Source organism: Crocodylus siamensis, chromosome 1 (genome assembly GCF_052110815.1).
Source record: "Crocodylus siamensis isolate JL-2025a chromosome 1, ASM5211081v1, whole genome shotgun sequence".
Taxonomy (NCBI): domain Eukaryota; kingdom Metazoa; phylum Chordata; order Crocodylia; family Crocodylidae; genus Crocodylus; species Crocodylus siamensis.
This window is the reverse complement of record NC_143395.1, coordinates 199093337-199119386: the sequence shown is the minus strand read 5'-3', so window position 1 is coordinate 199119386 and position 26050 is coordinate 199093337. Positions and strand designations below refer to the sequence as shown.

The 26050-nt window shown below is 42.9% G+C and overlaps 2 protein-coding genes across 2 annotated transcripts in view; one reads left to right on the top strand and one right to left on the bottom strand.

Moving 5' to 3' along the window:
• The first annotated feature begins 4087 nt into the window (after nt 1-4087).
• Nucleotides 4088-5504, top strand: LOC149873864 (baculoviral IAP repeat-containing protein 5-like). The gene is made up of 4 exons (XM_090052162.1): nt 4088-4247; nt 4333-4442; nt 4600-4717; nt 5060-5504. Exons 1-4 carry the CDS (start codon nt 4137-4139, stop codon nt 5141-5143), a joined length of 423 nt encoding a protein of 140 aa, XP_089908288.1. The 5' UTR covers nt 4088-4136; the 3' UTR covers nt 5144-5504.
• The window catches only part of DZANK1 (double zinc ribbon and ankyrin repeat domains 1), a 47328-nt gene continuing 26771 nt past the window's right edge, over nt 5494-26050 (bottom strand). Inside the window, exons 10-21 of the mRNA XM_090052151.1 lie at nt 24780-24872; nt 22844-22966; nt 21794-21958; nt 20869-21097; nt 16674-16777; nt 14314-14388; nt 13292-13388; nt 11697-11788; nt 10171-10251; nt 8768-8895; nt 6622-6696; nt 5494-6315 (exon numbers count right to left, since the gene is read on the bottom strand). Of these exons, the coding sequence (XP_089908277.1) occupies nt 6150-6315; nt 6622-6696; nt 8768-8895; nt 10171-10251; nt 11697-11788; nt 13292-13388; nt 14314-14388; nt 16674-16777; nt 20869-21097; nt 21794-21958; nt 22844-22966; nt 24780-24872 (1428 nt within the window). The 3' untranslated portion in view covers nt 5494-6149. The remainder of the gene's footprint in view (nt 6316-6621; nt 6697-8767; nt 8896-10170; nt 10252-11696; nt 11789-13291; nt 13389-14313; nt 14389-16673; nt 16778-20868; nt 21098-21793; nt 21959-22843; nt 22967-24779; nt 24873-26050) is intronic.

Here is a 26050-nt window from a genome sequence, read left to right as displayed (position 1 = left end):
TAATGTCAAGTAAAGGCTAGTATGCCCAACAGGGAATATTTTCTGCTTTGGCTCATCATAGTTTCCCCTCATGCAGGAGAATGTGTAGCATGCTGTAGCCTTGCGCTGTATCATAATCCACATTTGATGCCTGGAGGAGAAGGCTCCAAACTCCCTCCAGAGAGCACTGTGCTCCAGAGCAGCAGGGAAGGGTTGGGTGGGATGACACCTAACTCTCCCACTACACATCTACACCGAGGTCATGTAGGATCCTGTCCTGGCTGTTCCCTCACTCCTCCCAAGTAGGAAAGAGGTGGTTATAATGAAAGCAAGAACTGTCTTAAGTTATTGATGTAAAGGTAACTGTCCTTCCAGTTTTCTAGACAAAGTCCTGTTCAATTTTCAAGAGATCCCTAATCTTATACCTGTACAATAGCAGCCCTGTTGTTTGGGAGCCAGGATGGTTAGCCTCCTAAACTGGGACTCAGATTCTTTTTCCTGCTCTCCTGGACTCTCATTTTATGACCCTGGGCAAGACATTGAAACCCAGATCCTCAAAGTAGCGCTATGTACTTAAACATCTTTAAAGGGCTGGGGATTAGCTTCTCTGTATCTGTTTCTCATCTGTAAACAGGGAATTGTGGCATTTCCCTACTTCCCAAGGGTGCTAGGAGAATGAATACACTGGAGACTGCAGTGTGTCCAGAGAGCGTAGTGTAGTGTTCCACACAAGTATGAAGAAGTCTCTGGCATTTTGTGGGTAGTGAATTGGAGGCATAAATCTTTACATACTGATGGTTGCATTCTCTCTGATTTAAATTTGTTCCCAGAAAATCAGTTAGTGAGCTATCTCTTGTTCCTGTGGGTCCCAGGATTAGAGGGTTAAAGCTAGATGCTTGATTATTACTATATTCTGAAACAACTTGCTGTGACTATGTGAGGACAGTCTGGCTTCCAAATGGCTTATTTTAGCCAGGACTTACCCAATGTAGTGTTTAATCTGTTGCACCACCACCATGTTCTAGTATGGAAGTTGGGTGCCACCCTAACTAGCGTTAAGATCACCTTTGATGACAGTCTGGTCAGAAACTTCTGGAACTGAATGGCCATGGAAACAGGACTGCCATCTTGTCCTTGCTGCTATGAAAATGCACAAAAATTTCAGTGGAGCAGCTTGCTTTCTGTGGGAGAATTCTCCAGTGAAAAGTGTGAGCAAAGCACATGTAGTCTGCCTTCCCCCACAGCTCTCCTTTTTTCTCTGCCTCAGATCTGAATACCAAGCAATCTTATCACCGATTAGAAATCCAACACCCACACTGATTTAACAATCCAACACCCCACAAAAGTGACTTACCTACAACTCCATCAAGCTGTTCAATGATTGTACAATTTTGGATGCCAAACCAGCACCTTGGCACAACCAAGTTTAGCAGAGCAAAGTTACCTAAGACTAATGATGAAATTCACTTTTCTCCTTAAAGGGAAAAAGAAACCTGAATTGTTTCTGAGTGGTGTTGCTTGTTCATGTCAATGTGATGTAGCAGGGAAACTGCCTATTGCATTCAGGCTATCTTGCATTTAGATCTCCCACACATGTGAGCTACTGGCTATGTAAAGGTATATTGTTCTATAATTTTTTGAGCATGAAATAATTCGATCATCATCACGCTTACCACTTTACCTTGAAAGAGGAATCTGATTACTCACAGGACATCTTGTATTGCCTACACTGGTGAGGAATGTCTTAATGTCAAACAACACTGGGAATGGAAGCAGTCACAGCTTGCCTGGTTCATGTTTTGCTATGCCTACTGCATGCGTATGTACGTGTGCATTTTCTTTGCACCCTCACAAGCATACACGGTGGCAGGTTCTAGGTGGGGGTTTGCAGACCAAGGGGATAAGCTGCAATTATCACCTACCTTTGATCACTTCATTTTCTTCACTAATCTTGCCCCGATCCTTGCCCCTGCTCTGCCATTAGCATCCCAAAGCTGGAGTGCCTGAGCTGTCATTGAGGAAGCAAGCCTGCAAGCACTGTAGGTAGGTGGATAGGTGGTAGGTGGGGCTGGGAGAGTGGGAAGTGGGTGATGCACACACAGCAGGGGACTTGTGTGTTGTGCTGTACAGGTGGAGGGTACTGAGTAGCCTGTATGGTGGGGAGGAGCTGGGGAAGGGGCACTTGTGTGGTGTGTGGCCGGCCCCCTGGCCAGTGGGCCTTGTGATATGAGGCTCCCAGCTGGAGAACCCTGTACTAGAGGATCTGGCTGGAGCTGTCAAGGGCTTTACTTTTGAAAAGGTTTTTCTAAAAAATGTTGCCCAATGTCTAGAGAACCTAGGATTGACTGTAGTCATCTGATGTTTTTCTAGGTGTTAAACCCTGTCTGTCTGAGGTATTTTCTGTGGCCTCTGCAATGATGCTGTCAGAGCATCTCACAATTTTGAATTGTTCACCCTCCCCACATTTTTGAGGCAGGGAAACACTGCTAGTCCTGCTAGAGTTGGAGAACTTGGGACAGAGAAATTAAGTGACCCGGCTAAGGTCACAGTGCCACTGCAAGATCATTAACCTGCGTGTCTGACACCCAGGCTAGCTCCTAACCACTAAGCCATCTCTTCTCTCTCCCTTATGTACAGAGTGATGTTTAATAACATACGTAGTTACAGCATGTTACCTAACAGCTTGTTACCTAGTCTAGACAAGCCCAAGCCTGGATTAAAAACTCTTCATTCCTTTGCATGAGGGAAGACTTGTTGAGTGTTTAACAAATATCCATTTGTCCCCTGTGTTTATTATTAAACAGCTCTAAACAAAGCTTTAAACCAAACTCTGCCTTGCCCGACTGGGGTGGGGGGGGGAAGGTTGTTGCATTCTGGGGAAAAATGAAAACTCTTGTGGAAAAAAAAAAGTCCAAGTCTTGCAATCAAAGAAATAGCAACTATAAATATGGAAGTGCAATGGGTATGCCTTTTTTGCTTGTGGGCCTCAAAGCCTTCAGCTGTGTCCACATGAGCGTGGATGTGTTTTCCTGAGGACAAGAAGCAGTGGACCACCTTGTGCTGCTGCCACTTGTCCCTGGGCAATGCCTGTGTTACGTGCCCTCTAGTGTGTGGCAGGTTAGCCTGGGTGGGGTAGGGGCCATGGACCCCAGCAGCCTTACCTTGGGGTCCTGGGAAAGCTGCAGGCCCACTCAAGAGCCTGGCTAGCAGCTGAAGCATGGCTCCAACTGGCCAGGCACAGGTTTTGGGTAGTGCACACTGCCCCCATGTGCACAGCCCTTTTTTTTTTTTGTGGGTTTTTTTTGATCCTGGGATCTCCTGGGGTCAACCCCACCCCCCTACTGCATGCCATAAGGTCATGCTCATCTGGACACAGCCTTCATGTTTAAAACTGGTACACAAGGAACATACGTCTGCAAAATGGGGAGCATATAGGCAGGCAGAGGCAGATCTACAATTTTGGACGGGACGCAGGTGAGGTGCTTCTCCCAGGTGAGAGCACCAGTGCACAGGTCCCCGTCAGGCTGCGCTGCGAGTGTGGATGGGGAGCTGGGCCACTTCTGGAAGTAGCGTAGCTGCTTTCATAGTGAGTAAGATCAGTCACCAAGGGACACCGCCCCCCTCTTCCCCCAGTCACTAACTGGTGTAGGGGGACACATGCCCCCCCCCCGGCACCAGACACCCATGCTTCATCCTACATGAAACAACAGCTATTTTTCTCCAGTTAGAAATAAAGCAGAGGCTTTGCTAATAGGCGAGGTGCCTGGGGCTGGATTATTCAGTTAAAGATGGAAGCAAAACCAAAGATAACTTCATGGGGAGGTGTGTGACGGTCAGCGCCTGGCAGAAGACAGGCTGCTCGCACCCCTGGGACATCAAAGCCAGCGCAGAGCAGAGAGCCTGGTTACACCCCCATGGGATGAAGAGTTAAGCGGGGATAAGAGACATGACAAAGAGCCGCGCAATACAGTAATCCCTCAGCCCTGCAGCAACAGCTTCTGCCCCCGCCCGTTAAGAACCGCGCCGACCCCACGCAACGGCCGCTAACTACCACCCCGCGCTTCCTCCTACCTGCGCACGCGCACGGCGCCCCGCCCGGGGGAGCTGCGACCCCGCCCCGTTCCCGTCAGCCCCCGCGCGGCCGCGGTCGTTTGAAGATGGCAGAGGCCGCGCTGCCGCCCGAGTGGCGCCTCTACCTGCCCGCGGAGCGCGCCGCCACCTTCCGCGCCTGGCCCTTCACAGAGGGCTGCGCCTGCACGCCCGGCCGGGTGAGCCGCGGCCCGGGGCGGGGCGAGGGGAGGGGAGTGGCTGGGCTGGGCTGACCCGACCCCCCATTCCTTGGCTGTGGCGCAGATGGCGGCGGCGGGGTTCGTGCACCGCCCGAGCGACAACTCCCCGGACGTGGCGCAGTGCTTTTTCTGCCTCAAGGAGCTGGAGGGCTGGGAGCCCGACGACGACCCCGCGTGAGTTTTCCCCCTCCCCACCGCGTGGACGGGTGCAGCCACGACTGTGATGAGTGCAGGAGGAGCTGAGCCCAGGAGGGAGTGGGCTCGGGAGGGCTGTGGAGTACAGCGGTGCTCTGGGAGGTAGCCATCATCCCAGCTTGGTTCTTTCACCTAGGGACGAGCACCGGAAGCACTCCCCTGCCTGTGCCTTTCTCTCCCTTCAGAAGGACGTTGCTGACCTGACACTGCAGGAGTTCCTGAAGCTGGACAAGGAGCGGATGAGAAACATGATTGTACGTGTGGCTCTGCTCTGGGTCCTGCTTGCCCCTGCGCTGAGTTCAGGGAGGTTAATGCAGCCTCTAGTCATGAGGTCTGCAAGTTGACATCCTGGCCCCACAATATGACTTCCCTGTTGTGCAGCTTTCTTTCCTCATCCCCTTTTCCCTTTCCTTGTGCTGCCAGGATTGGCTGATCTCCTGTCTGTCATGGGTTGGGCCAGACAGCGTGTCTGTTTCTGTGCCTTTGCCCTCTCCCCTTTGTCCTGGGAAAGGGCCACTCGGCTGTAAAGCAGCCCTCTGTCAGCTGAGTATGACAGTGCCTGTCCCTAAGCTGAAGAATTTCTCTTCTCTTTCCAGAAAAAGCAGATCTCTCAGAAGGTGACAGAGGTTGAAGAAGCAGCAAAGGACATGCGCCGCTACATTGCAAAGCTGACCTCCTGAGTGCTTCTCTAGTTGTTACTTGCAGGCAGCATCAGGCATGTAGATCTGCCCTCATTTGACTGCTGGAGTGATTGCATTTCTTGAGACAGCGGCTGGTATTGGTGCTAATATGGCGGTCATGTCTTTGTAGTGGCTGAACAGCTCGTGTTGCCATCATACCATTCAGTGGCTCCAGCAGGAAAGTCTGAGCCTTGGGTAGATCTCTACCCTTCGTGGAAAGGGCTTCTCACTTCCATCTTGTTATTCTTAGCTGAGTGCTCCCAAATCTCTCAGTAGCTTTGGAAAGTCTCCTGTACAGTTCCACTTTTTTTGTTTTGATGCATTTACAAATAAATGTCTATAAGACAAAACACTGAACAAAGATTTATTTTTACTCTGCTCAGAACACTTCCTACAATGAAACTTAACACTTGTCCTTTTACAACAGTCTGCATCAGAGGTTCCCAAACAACTTTTTTCTTATTGTGCACCCCCTTCCAGATTTACCAGCTGCCCATGTACCCTTACCAGTATACTTTTTATCTTAACCCTTCAAAGCCAGTTATTATAAGGAAAATCAAATCTGCCATTACACAGTTTTTCCTGCATAGTCACCTGGAGATGTTCTACATTTTCCCCACAGTACACATACCACAGTTTGGGAACCCCTGGTCTACATGATTCATAATGCATTATACTTAAAGTAAAATAGGCTGATCAGTCAATTCTAGATCCTACTGATACCTCCACAGAGTTGATGAATAAAGCTGAAAAGGCACAGATATTCTCTTGAGGTCTAACCCTGAAGTTCTTAAGACTTCTTTTTGAACTACAAAAAGAATCTTGCTTAAGGATTTTAGATAGGATTTGAGGCTTTTGACACTGTAGTCAGATGTCACTGATTTCAATGACACTTAATTAAAAAATAGAATCCAGAGCCTGAAATCTGAAGGAATTCAGTGCAGTCCCATAAATTTCTTCTGACCATAAATAACCTCCAGCTCTACCTTCAACAAGGTGATTGCAGTCAAACATCAGTCAGAGTAATATTTTTGGGTTTGGTGAGTTTGTTTAGCAGTCCCTGTCCAAGTTTACTTGTAAACAATGCTATTATTTCTTTATTCCCAGTCTTCACAGCCAGATCGTATGCTGATTGTCCTTTTGCATTTTTCTTCTTAAAGCTTGCATTGCAGCTGTAAATAAAAAGCAAAATATTCAAGCTACTTGAAATTACTGGGATCAGAAAGGAAGTTGCTTACAACCAGATTCTGCTGCTTATGCTTGCTGTAATGGGAGTGAAGGCATCTGATTCTGCTGGCTCTGTTATGCAAGACAGATAGTGATGCAACATCAACTTGAATTGAGGCCACACAGCACAAGGAATCTCTTAAGTGTTACTAGTTATTAGTTTTCTGTAGTGAATGTAGACTCGGGTCCTGTTCCCCAAGATCTGTAAGGTTTCTTCCAGCCTCTAACAACTATGAAACTGCTGTACTTACCCTAACAAGACTTGGATGCATTTCTTTCCTTCTAATCCAAATGAAACAGCCTCATGAAGAGCAGTGTTACTATGCCTGAACAAGAGGAATCAAATTTTACCATGTGGTTTGATGTGAGTGGTCAATCACATTCTGCTATGGGAAAACAAAGAGACAGATGAGGATTGGATGACGAGATCTTATGGCTACTTAGATATAGTTCAAGGTAGCTAGCTGTGTTAGCCTGAAGTCAGGCAGAAGGCAGGGCAGAGTGTCACCTTAGGAAAACAAGTTGTATGCTACCTTTTCCTAATGGTGGAGAAAAGGATTGAAACGAGAAAAGGGTGACAGGAGAGAAGAAAGAAAGAAAGCAGGCAGGGATAGAGTGAGGGAAACATTTGGAAGGGGTAGTAAACAGGGATCTGGGACTCCAGTTTCCTACAGGAAAAAAAAATGCAGATTCCCTCTTACCCAAGAAAATGTGGATTTTCATTTAAACAGAAACATGGATTTTGCAGTGAGCTTGCTGCAGGCTAGCAGAGTTTTAGCCTTCAAGGGGCTAGGGGGAATGGGAGGAGGGCAGTTAGGCAGGGGATGCCATGTGCATGTGTATATACGTGGCCATCAGGCAACCTGGAGAGCAGATCCTGCAGGTAAGTCTGGTGGAGGGAGGAGGGGGTTGAGGCCCCCATAGCAGGGGAAGGAAGGGAGCTGGGCAGGGCTGGGGTGGGAACACGCAGCCACGGGGCCATGGGCAGGGAGTGGGCAGCTGCAAGTAGCTTGTCTGAGGGTTGGGGCTGGCTCCCTGTCACTACACCCCTGAGAGGAGGCCAGGGGACCTGTGCACAGGGTGGGGGTGGGCTACCTGCTGAGGGCTTGGGCTCTTCACCCTGCTGCCCACCCCTGGGCTCTGCAGCCCACTAGGCAGGACCCAACACAGCAGGGCAGAGCAGGGCTTCAGAGAGGAAGCTTCTTGCCATGCAAGCCCCATGTCACCCTGGCAAGGCATCCCCTGCCAGGCCAGCAGCAGTGTGGGGTTGTGCCCCTCGCTGCTGCGGGGCAGGTCACCAGGGCAGTGGAGAGCTTGCAGTGGCAAGGAGCTTCCTCGCCTAGCCCTGCTCTGCCTTGCTGTGCTGGGTCCCAGCCACTGGGCTGTGGAGGCCCCAGGGGACAGCAGCAGGGCAGGGAGTCTGAGCCCGCAGTGGGCAGCCTGCACCCGCCCCATACATATATCTGGGGCACACGGGTTCCCCCAGGGAGTGCATGCAGTGGCAAAGAGCTGCCCTCCGACTGCTGCAACAGTTGCCACTTCCCATAGCCAGCAGCCAGGGCTCAGGTGCTGTGGGACCTGGGTCCCTGGCTCTATAGTCCTGGCAGCTGGGAGTCCTCTGGCAGGGCAGGAGAGGAAAGGAGCTGTCAGTGGGGAGTCAAGGGCACCAGCAGGGCTGGGGGGCTGTGGCTTGGGAATGAGGGGCCTGGATCTGCATTCCATTGGGACAGGGTAGCTCTGATTTTCTATGATAAAAAACCCCAAATCAAATACCAAAGCTTATAGGCATAGTATAGGCAACTGGTGCCACCTTAGGAGGGGGCAGATTGAGGCCCCTGCAGTGAGGAAGGGAGTGCGGCAGAGGCAGGGGATATGGTGAGTGGGGCCCTGGCTGCACCAGGTCCTGGAACATTCGGAGCCCAGGTGGCTCATTCAGAGGCGTGGGGGGGCTCCTGCCGCTGTGTGCACCCTGCAGGAGGCCCAGGGGGCATGTGCTCCCCCCAGTCTGTGTGCTACAGCTGCCCTGGGAGCAGTGCAATGCCTCATGGATCCCACTGCTGCGTGGGCAGGGCGCAGCACAGCCCAGTGGCAGCAGGCATGTGGCATCACGCCACTCCCAGGCCAGCTGCAGCAGTGCACAGAGCCTCAGTGTGCAGCAGCAGCCAACTCTGTGACCAGTGGCAATGCACAGACTGGGGGGGGCAGGGGAGGGGCATGTTTCTTCTAGGCTCCCGCCAGGGTGCATGGAGCATCAGGAGGCCCTCCTACCCCTGCATCCCTGAATGAACTGCCTGGGCTCCAAGTGTTTGAGGTAAATCGTGGGTTGCACTTTAATTCCAAAAGTAATCTTGTGCTTAAAAAGGTTGGAGACCACTGGTTTAGAGAATGATCACTTACGGTCCTGACTGATGGTCAATATCTGCACCTTTCTGCGCAAGAACTGGGATCACTTCATCATGCCCATTTAGGACAGCCACTGTTAAAACAGGTCGGTCTTCATTATTTATGCAGTTTGGGTCAGCTCCCTGAAGTAGAGAAAAGGAAGACTAACAGTTAAATTAATCATCCATTTCCTGTTTTCATATAACAAACATTCATCACAGTGAAAAATATTTTAATGCTTAGAAAATGTTGAGAAACACACAAACCTGGAAAAAATGAACTTTCGTGAATTTGTGTCTGTTCCCTGTCATGCTCTAATATTTGTCTGCAGCACAAAAAATAGTAATAGCAAACAATACCTGGCTGCAGAAGCAAAAAGGGTCAAATTCCTTTGGGTGGCAGGGAAGATTAATGTTGCAGCTGCTCTGTGGCTACTACCACAGGCAAGACAGGTGGCACAGCTGTGCTGATAGATTTAGCCAGTGCCATATCATTTCCTACCCAGCTTTCCCCTGAAACCCCCATATTTGCATTATATTGTGCAGTGTATGAGAGTGCAGTTGGAATGCACTGTTGGTGTGACATTTCTATTCCATAAGACTGCATCAGTTTTCTGCATTTTATGTAAAGCAGTGTTGTCCAACTGGTGGCCTGTGGGCCACATGAAGCCCTGGGGCTCCCAGTCTGGGCATCACACCCCACTTTGGTCTCCAGCTGCTGCTGCTGGAGTCCCTGAGTTCCCTCTGCCCCTGGGGGTCAGGTGGAGTGGCATGACCTCTTGGGTTGAGGAAGCCCAGGGCCAGGAAGCTCAAGGGCACCTGCAGCCCCCATGCAGTATGAAGGCACCAATGAGGTACAGTGACAGAAGGATGGAGCACTGGGTTACATACCCACATAGTGGTGGTGGGGTGGGGAAGACACTATGGCTGGGGGAGCAAGATGCATTGGGGACATGTACAATAAGAGGTGGGTGTTGTGTGGTGCTGTGTGTGGCCCCTGCAGTATGGGCCTGGGGGTGTCTGCGGTCCCCAACCACACAGAAGTTGGGCAGCCATGATGTAAAAGATCTGGCTTTAAATGACAGGATGAGACTTCACAATAGATTTGGATTTTTTTTCTTATGACGTAGTGTTGTTAGAGGCAAGGGAGTCCCTTAGCATCACTTAACCATAAAGTTTGGGAAATGTATCCAAATGTAAATTTATTTCCTTTACAGTTTTATTTAAAATTTTCTTTATAATTGGGCTATTAAGTGTTTTACTCCAATGGTCTGGCATCCCAGGAACAATTTCTGAGGTTATAATATTATAAAAAGTCATAAATATGACTTATGACTATGACTTAATGCTTATGAAATAACCAGATGCTGGACTGTCTCCTGAAATTCTGAGATATAAACGACCTCATTTTAAACTTACTTCATCAAGCAATTGTTCTACTATAGAAATTCTTCCCTCACCACTTGGGCCCACTTCTTTCAGTAGCTGTCTAGCCTCAGGCTGTGGAAATACAGAAATCAACAACAAAACAATTCACATAGTGAGAATCTGATTGCATGTCCAGATTCTGCCCTTGGATACAGGCAGACAATTTGAATTGAAGGATGCACATCAATCTGAGGGAAAAATGTTATACATTTGAATCTCACCAATCCACACACAATTTCCTTTAAATAGAGTTGTTTCCAGTTCTGAGCAAATACTGAGTGAACAACAGCACTACAGGCAGCTAAGGTCCCCCTTTTGCTAGCACTTATGCATATGTTTAACTATGTTACCACAAGCAGTTCCACTGAAATAAATAGCTACTCAAGGTAGTCAGGTTAAACATGTAATTGTTTATAGGATTACAGCCTAAACCATCCTGTTTTTACAAAATAGGAGGCATGATATTTACCACGGCACAGTGAAGGGGTGTGTGTGTGTGTGTGTGTAAAATAAATGTTGTTTTACAAATAAAACTAAACTCCAGTTTTAAGGTGCATGAAAAAAATACAGTTTGTGATGCACTATCCTTTTTAATTGTTTACTGAGGCTAAAGTTCAGACCTTGGCGTACTGATTGGGTATGTGGGCTCTATTATGTGGCTATGAGTAGAAGGAAGAGGGGACTGCTAGACCGTGGAGCCACTCTATGACGTTAACTGGAGCCAATGACTTGAAATAGCCTATGCAAACAACACCTCCTAGGATTTTCAGATGTGGTAAAGTCATTTTTGGCCGAACTGTAGTACAAGCAGACTTGTTTGTGAAACAGCTGGGATTGTATGAAATGCTTTAAAAAGTAAAAGCTTTTTCTTGTTGCTTTTCAGATGCCATAGAGTGTGGCTTGCTGAAATAAGGTATCTTGTGGGTGGAAGTGATTGGAAGGGCTTACATTGCTACACTGAAAATCATCTTTTTTTTCTTAAGAAAGCCTTACATTCACAGAATCAGTGTGTACTGTATTTCTTAAGTCAAAGTAACATAGTAAATTTCTCCCCCATTCTCTCCTTCAGATGGATAAATAAATGGTAGGACCATATGTCAACACTAGTTTCCCTTTAAAAGTTTCTATTTAATAATCAACCCTCTCTGAAACATTAAAGTTCCTGTTAGGTAACCAAGTGATAGAATCTCTGCCCCTGCCCCTGTTTTTATGAAAGCTTAGATCCTTCCATTGAGCTACTTGCATTTGGTTCAGATGGGAATTTTTCTCATTAGAAATAAAAACTGCACAGTTAAAACATGGTTTTTCAAAGAGTAGGAAGATGTTTGATTAAATGCAGCTTTTGAAAACTATGTATATCAGCCAACTATTTTTATTGTACATAAAATGCTTTCCCTAATCAATGTTTCAAAAAATGTTTTTCCTTTGGGTGTCCCTTTAGATGCAGTGTTAGCACTTCTACAACTCAAATTTCCTTCCTACACTCACACACTTATAAAGCTGTAGGAAATACATACGGGCAGCTTGTCTTCTTTTTCTACAAATTTTCTTGTCTTCTTTGGTCTTTTTACTTTTCCTTTAGAGCTTGAGATTTGACCCTCTTCACTCACTAAATAGGGAGAATTTGGTATTAAAATTCAAAGCAAGTCCAGTAATGCAACAAGAACTTAGAACCAAGGTATGCAATCAACTGATTATTCAATAAGATGGCCAAAGCAATACATCAGAAGCAGTTCTTGCTTGGGGCCAAATGAAAACAGAAAAAACTAAGTTTCTATTTCATTTTGGGTTATTAACTTAAAACAAACCCCGTATTAAGCTTAGGAAAAATTCTGAAAGAAAAACATTCTTTTTTTCAATGAAAAAAAACATGCTTTGACTTTTCCAGAATTTTGTTTTCAGATGTTTCCAGCTAAAACTATTTGCTAAACTTGCAAATAGGTTTCATCTGTCCTCAAACTGCATTTTTTAGCAAATGATTAATTAAAAAAATTACCCAGGCTTCTACTCAAGAGGCAAATGTGGTATATGCAATGCGATTGCTTGGGCAGGGTAAATCCATTACTGTACAGAAGTCCAGTAAAGAAACCTGAGCTGCATTTAGAAAGAGGTTAACTTGTGCTGGCCATTTGCACTGGAGCACATTTCAGCTGAAGTACATGGGAATCTAAATGGCTCTTAAAAGTTCTGAAAACCAATTAGCTCTTAATGCATTGCCTGCCATTCCCAAACTGCAGATCAATAGGTTTACAATTAGCACTAATATTAAAAGACAGTGATAGGCATTTATGCAATCATTAAAAAAAATAAGGACACAGTAATCCATGCATTCTAGTGCTGACCTTGTAGGCAATGACAGTTCCAGCAAAATACCAAAATTCAATAAGAGGCAATCACACCTCTTACTGAAGCCAACAGAAGCAGTGCCAATATAATTCCTCTGCAAACTGGGTCACCAGATTGTTTTAGTTGCCAACTGTAGCAAAACCTAAACTCTATAAGCAACAGCTCAAAATTAATAACAAATATGACTTTGATATATTACTGGCCAGTGGGAGCCATACAGTTACTGGCCATTAATATCACTTGGATAAAAACACCATGCTAAGCTTAAGTTGCAGCTTGCTGAATTTTTCAGCTCTTCTCTGTGGATGAAATTCAATGTCTGTGAGAACTAAGCAATGCTTGCGTACACCTACACATCATCTTAAATGTTGTATAAGTCCTATTTTGAATTTTTAAATGGCAAAAATGGTACCAGCATATATGGGGTACACCAGGGGTAGACAACCCCTGACATGGGTGCCAGAGCATGGCACACAAAGGCATTCTGCTTGGCACGTGTGTCAGGGTGGACAGTGGAGAAGGGGCTGGGGATGCACTGCCACAACAAGGATTGGGCCCCTCGCAGCTCCCCCACTGTCTGCCTCAGCACATCAACATCTTACAATTTCTGGCTGACGTGTTTTTGGCACGCTATCCAAAAATGATGCCGACTGCTGGTGTATATTGTCTGAAAAAGGATTAATTTATCAGTGTTAGCATCCAATGTTAAACTTATGAGAGCTAAAGCTATATTTATGACAGACTGCAAAGACACAGGAACACTCACCTAGACTAAGGTGACTATCATATAGGTCATCTCTGCCTTCTGTCACAGTGCTCAGATAATGATTGTCAAACTTTATTGGTTTGCTTGTAAGAATACCCTAGGGAATAATAAAATGCACACATTTAATTGGAATATTATGTAATGCTGTGTAAAATTCTTAATAGCATGAAATGGGAGGAGGTTACACATATGAAAATATATACAGATGTTTAATGTCTTCATCCTACACTGCAGCTAATTTGAGATTGAACTTCATACTGTTCAATATTTGTTTTACTTCAAAAATTTTAACAGTCTCAGAATTATGAAATGCCAATTCACATCAAGGAAAAAAACATTCATGTTAGCTAAGAGATCCTGTTAATTTATTGCTTATCAAATGAGGTAATAGCAATAAGAATCCAAACATCCATTTTTAAGCACCTTTCATCAAGATAAGCATTTCAATATATCTTCTAATAGGAATCTGAGTTTAACTGAATGCCTTGAAAGGGTTGTGAATAACATTTCTAGCTTTTCTTTAGGACACGGTTAAGCAAATTAACATCGGTGAGGAAAATCCAGCACTTCAATTTATAATTAGCCACAGTTCTGGCAAGTGCTGTCTCCAAGCTGTATTTAGAATTAGAAAACCTGTCCCCCAAGAATACTACTTGCAGACAGGAGAAAAGGAAGACTCTTGAACAGGAGGAAAGCAGTACTAAGGCTATTTAAAACTTTGTCAGTTGAAAGTAGGATGTTAACAGCAAGCTTAATAAATGCCCTTGCACTGAATGCAAGGTGATAGCTACAGGACCCTGAAGTCTGTTTTAATCAGACAAGGATACCTGTTCAACCAGTTTAAGCAGAAAAAGTCAAGATTTCTTTTTCTCAAGTGATACATTAACACCCTCTCAATAAGATAAATACTTGGTTAGAATAGAATTTGGAATATGCATTCTTGCAGGAGTGAGCTGTCAAACAACGGCTATAGGCTCCGGGGGGCCAATTCTCTGAGGATGTACTTGTTTCCCCAAACTGACCTTGTTTGTGGCAAGAACATAATTTAATCTGATACTGACTTCATAATCATCCTCATGGACTGTAGCAGAAATAATCTAAAGGAAAAAAACAGAAGTTAGCATCTCTTTTCAATAAAAGTACAGGAAGAGAGCTTCAGGAATGCTAAGTCATCCTGCTGGTAAGTTGACATTTATCAACTAGACCAGTGAAGAAATAATAATAATAGTTCACACTTGACTAATACACACTTATAGTACAGTACCACTATTAACTCCCATCTTACCTGAGTGCTGGGGTGAGAATTAATAACAGGTGGTATTTTGAGATAACTGGAAAAACCTGAATGATTGAAAATGTCAAACTTGTCTAAAACTGATATTAATGACACCTTACACTCTAATTCCAAAGTGTTTAACAGACCATGGACAAGATTCACACCTGTCACAGAAAGGTGTCATTTATACATACATACCCCTCCACACATTTTGCATCTGCAGAGGCAATTATGCCCAGATACTTTAGTGCACGGAGTATAGAACAATCAAGTATAGAATAATCAAGCTAGACAGGGCTTACCACAAGCAAAAACTGGTGCTAAGTATGCACATCTAACTGAATCTGTCCTGTGGCCTGCTCACTTCTGGGGCTGTCACATGGCTCCAGACTCTTGGGGCATGGTTTCTGGGGTACTTTGTGCCATCCTGGTCCAGGATTGCTTACTACCAATGGGGAACTGCTATTTGGGTTACACCAGCTTGTAACAGTACAGTCTGGGTTGCGAACAGACTTCTGTAAGCGTAACTCCAGCTATGAGATGCAGCTAGTTTTGGGACGGAACCATGGGTACTTTCTTGTGTGCCAGCTACCTTACATAAATCTCAGGAGGTAAAGCACAGTTATTTATTAGTTCTGTTTAGTTTTGCTGTCCTGTTCATTTTTCCATTTTATAAATTATTCTGTCTTCTTGTTGTAAGCTGCCATGAGCCTTTACTGGGAAGGGCAGCATATAAAATGGAATTAAAGAAATAGATAAAGTGGCCGATAAACAAATAAAGTAGCCACAAGCTTATCACCTTGCCAAAGTTGACAAGACTACAAAAACAAGTGGCATGGGAGAAGACTGAGAACTTTTGTGTGCAATTTATCACAATATTTCTACAATGCATGAAAAATTAGTAAGAAGTGTAAATAAAGAATAGACACTCGGCACCTGCCCTAAATAATCCCTGATCCTTTTCTTAGCAACAGTTTCATTACACTAGGATGCCAAAGTTCAAGAAACTGCAGAAATATCCCCAGCTCAGGTATTTTCTATGTTTCAGGTATCTGCAGTTCTGAACCCTTTAACAAATAAAAAATAATAATAGTAATGTCCAGTGGTCTTGAATCTTATCTCCACATAGTACATACCACATTTACATCCACATTAAGATTCCTTTTCACTGCCAGAATCGGGCCTTATCGCAGAACTAAGAATCAGTCCCAACATAGGTGTGCTGGAGCATACTGCTTCCAGAAAATGACATATGGGAAATGCCCATGAGATTCTTTCTCCTTCTCACATTGGCTCATATCTGGAGCACTTCCATTTTCCACACTTGTTTCTGTTTGGTGTGAGTTTTTTCCCCATTAGTGACTGTGTTCAGTAGCACTACACAAGGGAAAAGCCTCAAATCCCCACCTCCTCAATATACCATGGTACAGTCACAAATAAACGTTTTAATACTGTTTGGTGACATTAATTAAGCCAATCTCTCTAATATGCACAAGCCAAGTACCTCAAATGGCACAGTTTTCAGTACAAATAATACATAAGACAAAGGGAACTACTGCTATCTACTGGTCAAATTCAGTCCTGAACCATACACTAAATCCTACTTGTGAGCAGAACTTAAATTAGCAAACTAGCCTTGTTCTAACTCTCTGCACATGTAATTCCATTCTTTCTCTCACTCTCTAAATCACCTGCCCTGGGATATATGGTAAATTGAACAATGACTCTGCTTTTGGTCCACAGCAGCCTTGAGGCTTTTATTATCTCCTTTTGCTCTGATGTGTTTCTAAAGAGGGTATGAGAGAGACATAAAGGAACTACAGCCAGGGAGAAAGCAGAAAGAACTGAGTAGATGACTAAGACAGAAAATGGAATAGACTGAAAGAAGTGAGAAAATGAGAACAAGGAGATAAGAGAAAACAAGCAGGGAAAAATAAAAGAAAAATGAAAACCCACATAGGTAAAGGCAATAAGGGTACATTTATTTTCCAGTTACTTAGATGCTATTTTCTGGACAAAATAATGGCTTTTTGTCTGATTTATTTTCTTTTCAATCCTTCTGTGATACGTCACAGGTAGAATGCTAGCCACAAATGTATTTCTTACCTTTCCCATACGAGGTTCCCCAACCAAAGCCCTGAACTCTGGGTGGTTCTGAGCATAGCTTCTAAGGTGAGCACAGATATGATCCAGCTGCTTTCTCCAGTAACCTAAAAGGATGGAGTTAAGCAGAAGAAAATATTCTTTAATTTTTACCAATAACTGTTGATTAAAGAATTGCAGATCTTGACCAGGACAAAGAGCATTGAGTTTTTGTTACCAGATTCAGCTGACCAAGGAAGAAGAGAAAAATTGCACCCCTTAAAAAAGTAAAATAATGTAGTATCTTTTGGAAATGGAGGCCAGTAATGAGCCAAATTGCTTCTGAGTCCAAAACAGCTGAGAACAAGTTAATGTTAGTGCAACGTTAAGAGTTAATTAGCATGAATTACTGATCTGGTTTTCAGTAAACTTGACTAGTTCTGCAGAGCACAGTGAAATTGAAAACACAAGCCAACTCTGAAAACTGCATATACAGTAACCCATTCTAGTTTGCATTACCTACCACATTATTTGACAAATTGTTATAAGGGAGGACCGTACCTGAGAAATCAGGAAGCACAGTGGAGTGGAGGATGAACTCTGATACACAGTTTTTAGGAAATGGGAGGAGTGCTAACAAAGCAATGCTGGCTCAATAGCTCAGCTCTCCTCGCTTTTTCCTCCATCTAATCCTCCTCTTGAAATGCATTCCTGAGCTAACAGGACTGACAGCTACCTTCTCATCCTGCAGAATCCTTCTCAAGACCCGCTACTGAAGCTACAAGAAATAAGCTCATGCCCGGCAGAGGCATTTTATGCATACAGCAATCAAAAAATATTACCACTGGAACTGGTATTAAGTGTGCCCCATACTGACTGGTCTGCTTGTACCCTGTACCTCTATCCTCAGTCTTTCATCTGTTCCTAGTCCAGTACATTGAGATAGGGTCTGGGCACTCCATGTCTAGGCAATATCTAGGCTATTTTAGATTCTGCCACCATCTAAATAATTATTAATAACTCAGACTAGGGGGGGTTTCAAGTGATTTTGCAGCTCAAATCCAATATTTTCAATGCTAGATCGGGATACATTTTATAAATTTTAATGAAGAACAGGAAAGAAGGATTTCCTTTGAAGTTAAAGCATTTGAGTATCAGGATCTGACCAGCTTTATTTTAGAGAGCACTTAGGGAAAGTACAGAAAGTACAAATCCTTTTGCTGAAAATAAATCATGTAGGTGACAACAAGCCTCATTTAATTGAAATAAAGAAGTCACCTTGACCTTACCATTGCCAGTCTTAGCATTGATAGAGGATCGCAGTACATACATGAAGCCAAGTCAGAAAATAAGTCCTGCCACATGGCTTTGACAATACAAGACAATTACACTGTACAGGAAGGAAAATAGACTTTGTGGACTCTCTGTGTTCTGTTGATAATTCTTAGATAGGCTACACTGTACCAAAATGTTATGTATTTGGATTAAAATCAGTGGACTCTGGCTTCCTACTAGCTTGTATAGCATTTAGCACATAAGCCCCAGCTCAACAGGGGCCTCCAGACATGACTGTATTATAAATATTAATTAAATAAACAAGACTGAAAGCAAAGACTAAACAAAAGGAATAGCTCTCTAACCATTCCTCTCCTGAAGGAAAATAAGCAAAGTGGACTTAGGAAGAAAAACAAATGTCCAACATCAGCCATGAAGAAACCACGACAAACCAGAACAACAGGACTTGTTCTTCCTGACAGTCTTGAAGAAGCATGTTGAGAAAGGATATGGCAGGGGGACTAAAGGGGGAGATGATCTACACAGCATCCCTCCTGGTCCCTCAAATATTTTTGCTTTAAATTAAATTAGAGCCTGAAATAAAGAATAAGTTAACATAATAAAAATGCCCAGCTGAACTGCTGTTTTCTAGATGTGACCCCCAGTAAGTCAGTGGTAGTTGCATTAGATTAGGCTAAAGCTAAACTTGAGCTGCTTGTCTTTCACATGAAAATCAGGACATAAAATCAGGATGCCAGAAATATGCTTGTGTCCATGTGGTGCCAAGCTACTTCCATTTGAGGTGTATCTAAAAGGATTTCTGGCAACCTTGAAGGGAACACCTGAGTTTATGTTGTCAGCAGCTGGTTACACCTAGATATGACTTATTTACTGTACATGCAGTGGAAAGGGGAGGCTCTTTTGTTATATTTGTTTCTGAATGCCTTTGGTTCCTGCTCAAACAGCCTGAAATATAGTAGAAAAAAAATGTACCATTGACCAAAAAACTGACACCTCAGTCCCACTGTTTAATTTTCCTGTCCAAACTATCTTTTACATTTTCCCCTGCCTATTTAGTGCTTCTGGCTAGTTCATTCCAGGAGGAACAGGACAACAACAACCCCCCCCCAAACCTAGCTGTTATTTTTAATTGTTTACATTTTTAAATTAAAATATCACTAGTCAAATATAGGAGTTTGAATTAGAGAAAATATGAACAACCTGCCTAGCATAACCAAGAGCTGCCTGCATACTAGTACTCTGGTCACAAGTCTCTGGATTAGTAGAAAGCTCAGCATGACAGTGTGGACAGTAGAGAAAACTGAGTTCTTATGGTTGCCAGACTTTAACTGTGGGAGAAAATCAGTTCCATGGGCTTAGCAGATTCCAAAGAACTTCTTTCTCCTTTACTAATAAGCCTCCAGCAAAGGTACCTCTGCTGACTAACGATATGTAAATTAGCAAGGTTTCATGGCAATTCAAAGCTTCTTCCCAGTTTAGCCTGGTGAAAGGAGTTCAATCTCTCAAGAGTTGAAAACTGCACTGTCAATGAAAGGATATAAAAGTCTTTAGCGTTAAATATTTTTTCAAGGCTATTCAGGGCCAGTCCCTTAACTTTTTCTCTGACTAAATTCCTTGGCATGTTGTCACATACTGCATTTCACTACAAGGATGGATCTAATTAGAGATTCCATGTAACAGAGCAAGGGACTGTAAGAGCTATTTCCCAGGTATTAATGTTGCCTTACCTGCAAATTTACAAAATATGGGAAAAGGGCTGAAAGAGTCATTAATACCATGAAGGTAGAGTTGGGAGCTCAAGGTGTGTCTGATTTTTTTCTCCAAGACCTGAGGAAGGGTACTTCATACACAAACACTTGTATCCCTGAAGGCCTGGAGACATAGAGAGGGGCAGATGGGGACACCCAGCTGCCTATGACCCAACTGCCACGGGGCCACTGAGACAGTTGAGCTCCTCCTTTGGGTCTGCACCTGCGCCAAGGAGGCTTTGAGCAGCAGGATCACTGCTGCTGCAGCCCTAGGAAGCCTCCAGGGCCCTAAGTAAGGCTGTTGGGGTCAGCCAAGTGCTGGCTCCAGCCTCCCCTATCCCACCTGGGGTAACCTGCCACATGCCAGAGGGCGCATGGCACGGGAGTTCCCCAGAGACAACTAGAAGTGGCACAAGCTGTACCACGCTCCTTGTCCCCAGGGAAACAAATGTCCACGCTGGTGTGCATGCAGCCTAAGAGTCTATCTTAAAACTTTTGTTTTCAGCTTACACTGGAATGTTTCCAGGACACTGGGGCTAAAATCTCTAATCTTATAAAATGTTAATGATTATAGACAGCCAGTGCATTGAATTTGTATGCGTATGTATGTCTGGACACAGTTACTCTGAAATAAGAATGCTCCTTTCCAATCTAGCTTTCTCTTCTTCCAGAACATCCTTAGATTATTCCACAACAGTCACTCCAGTAAATTTCCCCAGGTAGACAAGCTTTTACATATCTTCCAAAAGACAATATATCTAGTGACACAATATCCCCTCAAGGCATTTACTGCTGACAGAAATAATACTGCTTATTTAATGAATACCACCTTTGGAGGAAACATGGGTTTTCCTTGATGGTCTCCAGTTCAAATAATGACCATGTCCAATCCTTAACTTGGTATGATCTCACCATATCTGACAAGTGGCATGACTGCACAAGGACCATAAACTGTAGTTTATGCTGGAATGATACCTCCCCCCCTTGCTAGTTATTAATGGAAAAGTTTTGAGATTTGGTTCCTCAAGCCAAAGCACCAAGCACTGGCTTTACAGTTCTGAGTGTAGAGGGAGACTAGAGTAATTTTGTAAAAGACCATCTGTTAGGAAAACTGTAGTTTTCAGAACCAAGGGAAGATCTTTGTGATGACCATATGCAATCAGATTATTTCTAACCTCTTCCAGGACTGATGGCTGTAAGGAGAGGCTTATGATCACTCATCTTCTCCTCCTTTTGTTTTTGAGAAACTAGTTCAAGTTCCTTCTTTTCCAGGAGTTTACTTGATGGGTAAAACAGGCCAATGGTCTGGGTTCCTTTGTCTTTTCTTTCTGATAAATCTAGTCTGGGTTTGGGCAATGCAACAGCCAGAGGTTGCCAGGCAGCTTGAGTCTGTAACCCTTTAACCTACAGGGAAAAATCGAAGTCCAGATGACAAGAAAGATAACAGTAAAAATGCATGGTTACATCACTTTGCAAAAAGAAAAACACCCAAGAAGTAAAGAAACATCGTCTGTAAAAACAAATCTAGAAAGTAAAAGCTATCAGAGAAGCATACAGTATTCAGAAGGAATTGTGATAATTCCTGGTTACAATTAACACTCGGTAAAAATGCTGATATCATTTATCACAAATGCTTAAAAAACATGCAACTTACGTCTTAATATAAACCAATTTATGTTCCGACACCATAAAAACATTGAAAGGCTGACCTTACTATGTATTATTATTGTCTCTAAAATCTTTTAAAATTAAACATGGCACATTTATTTATCAAAAATACCCTTAAATTAGACACATACATGAGTGATGATGTCACAACCACAAAAAAGTATTTAGAAAGCTCAGAATTTAAAAAGAAAGGGACTTGGCCTCATTTAATTATATGTAGTAATAATTAGAGCTGAGAAACTCTCTGCAGTTAACAGTTCTACCAATGAAGTTAACTTCTTTTTTCTGCTGAGAGAAAGTCTGTCATAGATTCTATAAAGAAATCATGGTACTCTCAGGTGAAAGATGTGAATTTGTACCAGTTTGTACTTGCTGAGGACGTGACCCAATATCTGTATACAGATCAGAGCCTAGTATACAACACTGGCTTACCTGAGAAAATGTGCAGGAGTCTCTGGCGCCCAACAGCATGCCATTCTGAGAGCTTGATTTTGATATGGGTTCAATATAAACACCACAAGATCCACAGAATCGAGCATATGGATGGTTGTTTGCACCACACTTGAAGCAAGCAAAGTAGCAAGGAGGAGGACCTGGCTGGGGAGTACAGTAAAACAGCTGTCACTATAGATAAGCATTCTATATATCACAAGGAAGATTCATCTTCTGTACTCTCAGAATTAAAGCACTGATAAGACTGTGAGCTTGAATTCAGAGTAAGCAAAAAACCACAGGACTTACAACTTAGACTGGTGACCTTAGTTGTAGTTTCTGAACCCTATCTGACAACAGCAAAACAAAATCACCATCAACCTTCTCACTGTAAGGCTTTTCAAACAGAACCAATGTGTAAGTAGGCTAGTTTTCAGGTCTGCCAATCTTAACATATAAAATAGAATTTTAAAATGTTTTTCTCCTCTGGGAAACTTTGTCTACTACTTCAAAGCACCTCAATTAATATTCAGTTCCACTCTGCCCCTCCCCTTGTCATAGTATAATTGTAGAGACCTGTGATGACAGATTGTCTATATCTAGAGCAGAGTTTCTAATTTTACAGGACCTGGTTTTGAACTTCCCTGCCTTGGTGGGAATGAATCTATCTCAGAAATACAGAAGTAGGTGACATGGGGACAATTTTACATTGATTGTTCTAGAGAAAAGCTCCTCTGGGCAGAGACCACAAAGAAAATATGGCTATTACTAAAGTCAGTGAGAGTTTGGGCATTGACATCAATGGGACTAGGATTTCACCCTGGGCCTTTACATTTTCTTTGTTCACTGCACACACATGGCTCTTTACACATGTTTAATAATAACAGAAAAATACATGTTCTAACCCAAAAGATTCTTGGGAATGGAGCTATGGAATTGCTGCAGGTCATAGATGAGTAAAACCTGACTTGTCAACACAAATGCTTATTGCCAATTAAAACAGAAAGAGAAAAGAGTTTTCTACAAAAGCCCACACCTGGAAACGCATACCTTGGCTCCACACCAGTCACAGAAACGAGCATCACGGTGGTTAGCACGACCACACTTTGAGCAGGATATTGTTTTTCCCAACTGCATGGGTAAAGGAGGGGGTGTATCTCCATTGAACACAGGCTAGTAAAGCAAAATAAGAATTATGAAGAAAATACATACAGCCTGCTGCTAAGGAAAAGCACGTGTTAAGTAAGAGGAGGAGAAAAGCAAGCCAATTTGACAGCATGAAGCAATATTCAGCATAAAGGACTTTTTTCAGCTGTGACTCATCACTGGTTTTAATTTGATCTGTGTACCATAATTTTCTCATTTAAAGTTCACAATAATGTGTTTTTAATTTAAATATATATTTCTGAACTTTCCATTATTTGCCCTCTTTGAAATAAAACACCATTTATTTCCTTACATACTTGTCCTATTTTAACTGACCACTTATCATCATGTTTCTGTATTTCCAGGTGAATTTAAAATGAAAAATCACATTCTCTATAACACATGACAAATGTACACTTAAGATCCAAAATCCAATCATTATTTTTCTGCTCTGTTTGCAAAGTTTGTGTCATTCTTTGAATGTGGAAACTGGTGGAGGAAAGTGGGTTAGATCAAATATTTCCATTTTATTTGGATCTTTCATGTTCTGCTGCTGACTCTGTCATCAGGTTAGCTCTCCAATTAACCCTCCGATAATTAATTGGTATAAGAATGCTGTAGTTGAAGGAACCTTTTTCAGATAGGCCCTATGTTGTTTTACTATTATTTCTTTGGAAATCAGCACTATGGATGATAACTAAAGAAGTCCAAATGTTCTGATATTTGAAATTGAGCACTCCAACACTGTCTTAGTCTGCAGCCTGCAGCAATAGTGAGTTTTAATTCTAGGTAAAAGAGAAGTGAATATTTACCTTGTGTTTAGAACAATTCTAAAATAAGTCACGCCTTAAAACTACTTCATCATATTCATACAAAACTCTCAGCTTTTTCCTTCAGCCATCGCAGACAATCTGAACCCCTAATTCAACAAAAAACTCACCCACATGCTTAACTTTAAGTAGCTGAATAATACCATCCACATTCAGCAGAGCATTTAAGCATGTTGCTTAACTCTGTGCCTGTCAGTAGTTCTAAATTAGTTGATTTTGAAGCAAGGCTATAATGGTTAGTACAGAAAATGTCAAATCAATGTCCTGGCAGTTTTAACTATGGTCTAGCATTGTTGCCACTATGACCAATAGACAATGATGTCCAAATCACTACTGCCTTCTCCCATCTGAGTAGCTATCAATACATAACAAAAATAACACTCACTCATTGGGCTTGTATGAGGTTTTTTTCTTAAGGTGTAGAAAATAAAAACCACTCCAACCAGCCAAATGAACACAGCTAAAGTATGAAGTGACAAAGACAGCGATTTTAGGGAGAACATTCACTGTGGCTTCTCTCACCTCTGCATAGAGTCACAGCCAAATACAAGCATAGCAGCTGTAAGTTGATGGGAAGAGCAGAAAGCAGAGATAACAGAAATAATTGAAAAGTTAACGAACATATAATTCTAAATTGTTGTGAATGGTGTTCCCTGCTGTTTAGATTTAAACTCTACTGCAATTATAAAGAAAAAGGAATGTGAACAAGTCTTGGAAAATTAAGGACACTTTGAACCAAGACCACTACTTTGAAATGCATATTTTCAAAGCACATTACAGACAGGGATAGTATCATTTACAACCCTGACTCCTTTGAAAGAAAATAGAAGATACATAATGGAATTCCCCTGTGTCTTTTGGGGATGGGAACTGATATTCCAGACAGAGTGCTGTTGGGTGCCAAGTAAGAATTCTACTTGGGAAGTAATCCCTTTCACCCAATAGTGCCTGAGCCCAGACAGGGTCAGGATTTGACTCCAAGCATTGTTGTTATGTGCATGAAACCTTACCATCTGTGAGTCAGGCAGCTTGCTTTCACAGGTCACACAGTGCTTAATGTGAATAGGATTTCCCGTGCCACACACCCGACAAATTACCTTGCCCTTTAAAATACAGATTAAAAATACATTTCACTGGATATATTTAAACTGCGAACCACATTAAAGTTAAAAACAAGCTATCTACTCCATAAGGGCTCAATCCTGCCGACATATGTATGTAAGCTGCTTAATTGATGAAAAAAAAGAAGAACCCTCTCAAATATGTGGCATAATGTTCCAGTAACATTTAAACTGTCAGCTCCTCTTAAGTCATCTTGCCTGGCCATCATGCAGATCTTGAGTTGGTGGCAGTGTTGTTAAAGTAGTAGAACATATGATGCAGAAGCTCCTGTATCAGTGCTCCCCTGGAGCTGTTTACAAACTAATGAGCAATGACAGTTTAGTTAGTTGTGCATTTCTTACAAACAGGCTAGCATTTGTAAGGAAAACTGCCTCCAACTTTGAAGCATGCTGCCTGGAAGGATCTCATTGGCCAACCTTCATTACAACTAAGGACCTTCAGCTTCCACTTATGTTAGGAATCACAAGCATGACAAATTCTGTACTATAGCTTGTGTCCTCACTAGCCACCGTCAAGTGGTTTAGGTTTGTTCTTGTATCTACATTAAGGCTGCCCTAAGCCATTCAGAGTGGGCAAGTAGCTGTGACAATGGTAACTTTTGACACCCAGAAGAAAACTACTCTCAAATAGTGAGCTTCCTTTGTTCACTGCCAGATAGTCCTCATTCCCACCATTTTCCTTTCAGCACCAACCTTTCAGTATCATGCCCTTCCTGGAAATGTCCCCTAGCCATGACCCCCTGGCACACAGTGCATCACTCCTGCTATCCCCACTACAATAACACCTCCTTGAACATGTCAAGCCAAATCCCACATCCAGTAACTGCACCACCTGTACCTTCTCATGTAATAGTTCACAGTCAGAAGAGATAAACACAATAATGAGGACAGATTTACTGGAGCTAAGTGCTTATGAGTAAGGCATAAATGACTAGATAAATCAAACTAGTCTACTTCATAATGAATAGAAGAACATGCACCCGTAGCTTATTTGAACAGAAAATGCTGACATTTTGTGCTCTCATATAACATGCCCTGACATGCTAATGTGGTCTGTCTTTAATGACAGCTACAACTTTGTAAATATGTTAAATCCTACTAACCCTTTAAGTAGTAGCAACATATTTATACAAACCCAAAAAAGATCAATGTATTTTTAA

What these genes read in the sequence shown, in the direction of transcription:
- LOC149873864 (XM_090052162.1), top strand. Translation starts at nt 4,137, where the DNA reads ATGGCAGAGGCCGCGCTGCCGCCCGAGTGGCGCCTCTACCTGCCCGCG. An exon ending in GAGCCCGACGACGACCCCGC is followed by an intron (nt 4,443 to 4,599) that starts GTGAGTTTTCCC and finishes TCTTTCACCTAG; the next exon opens with GGACGAGCACCGGAAGCACT. An exon ending in AGCGGATGAGAAACATGATT is followed by an intron (nt 4,718 to 5,059) that starts GTACGTGTGGCT and finishes TTCTCTTTCCAG; the next exon opens with AAAAAGCAGATCTCTCAGAA.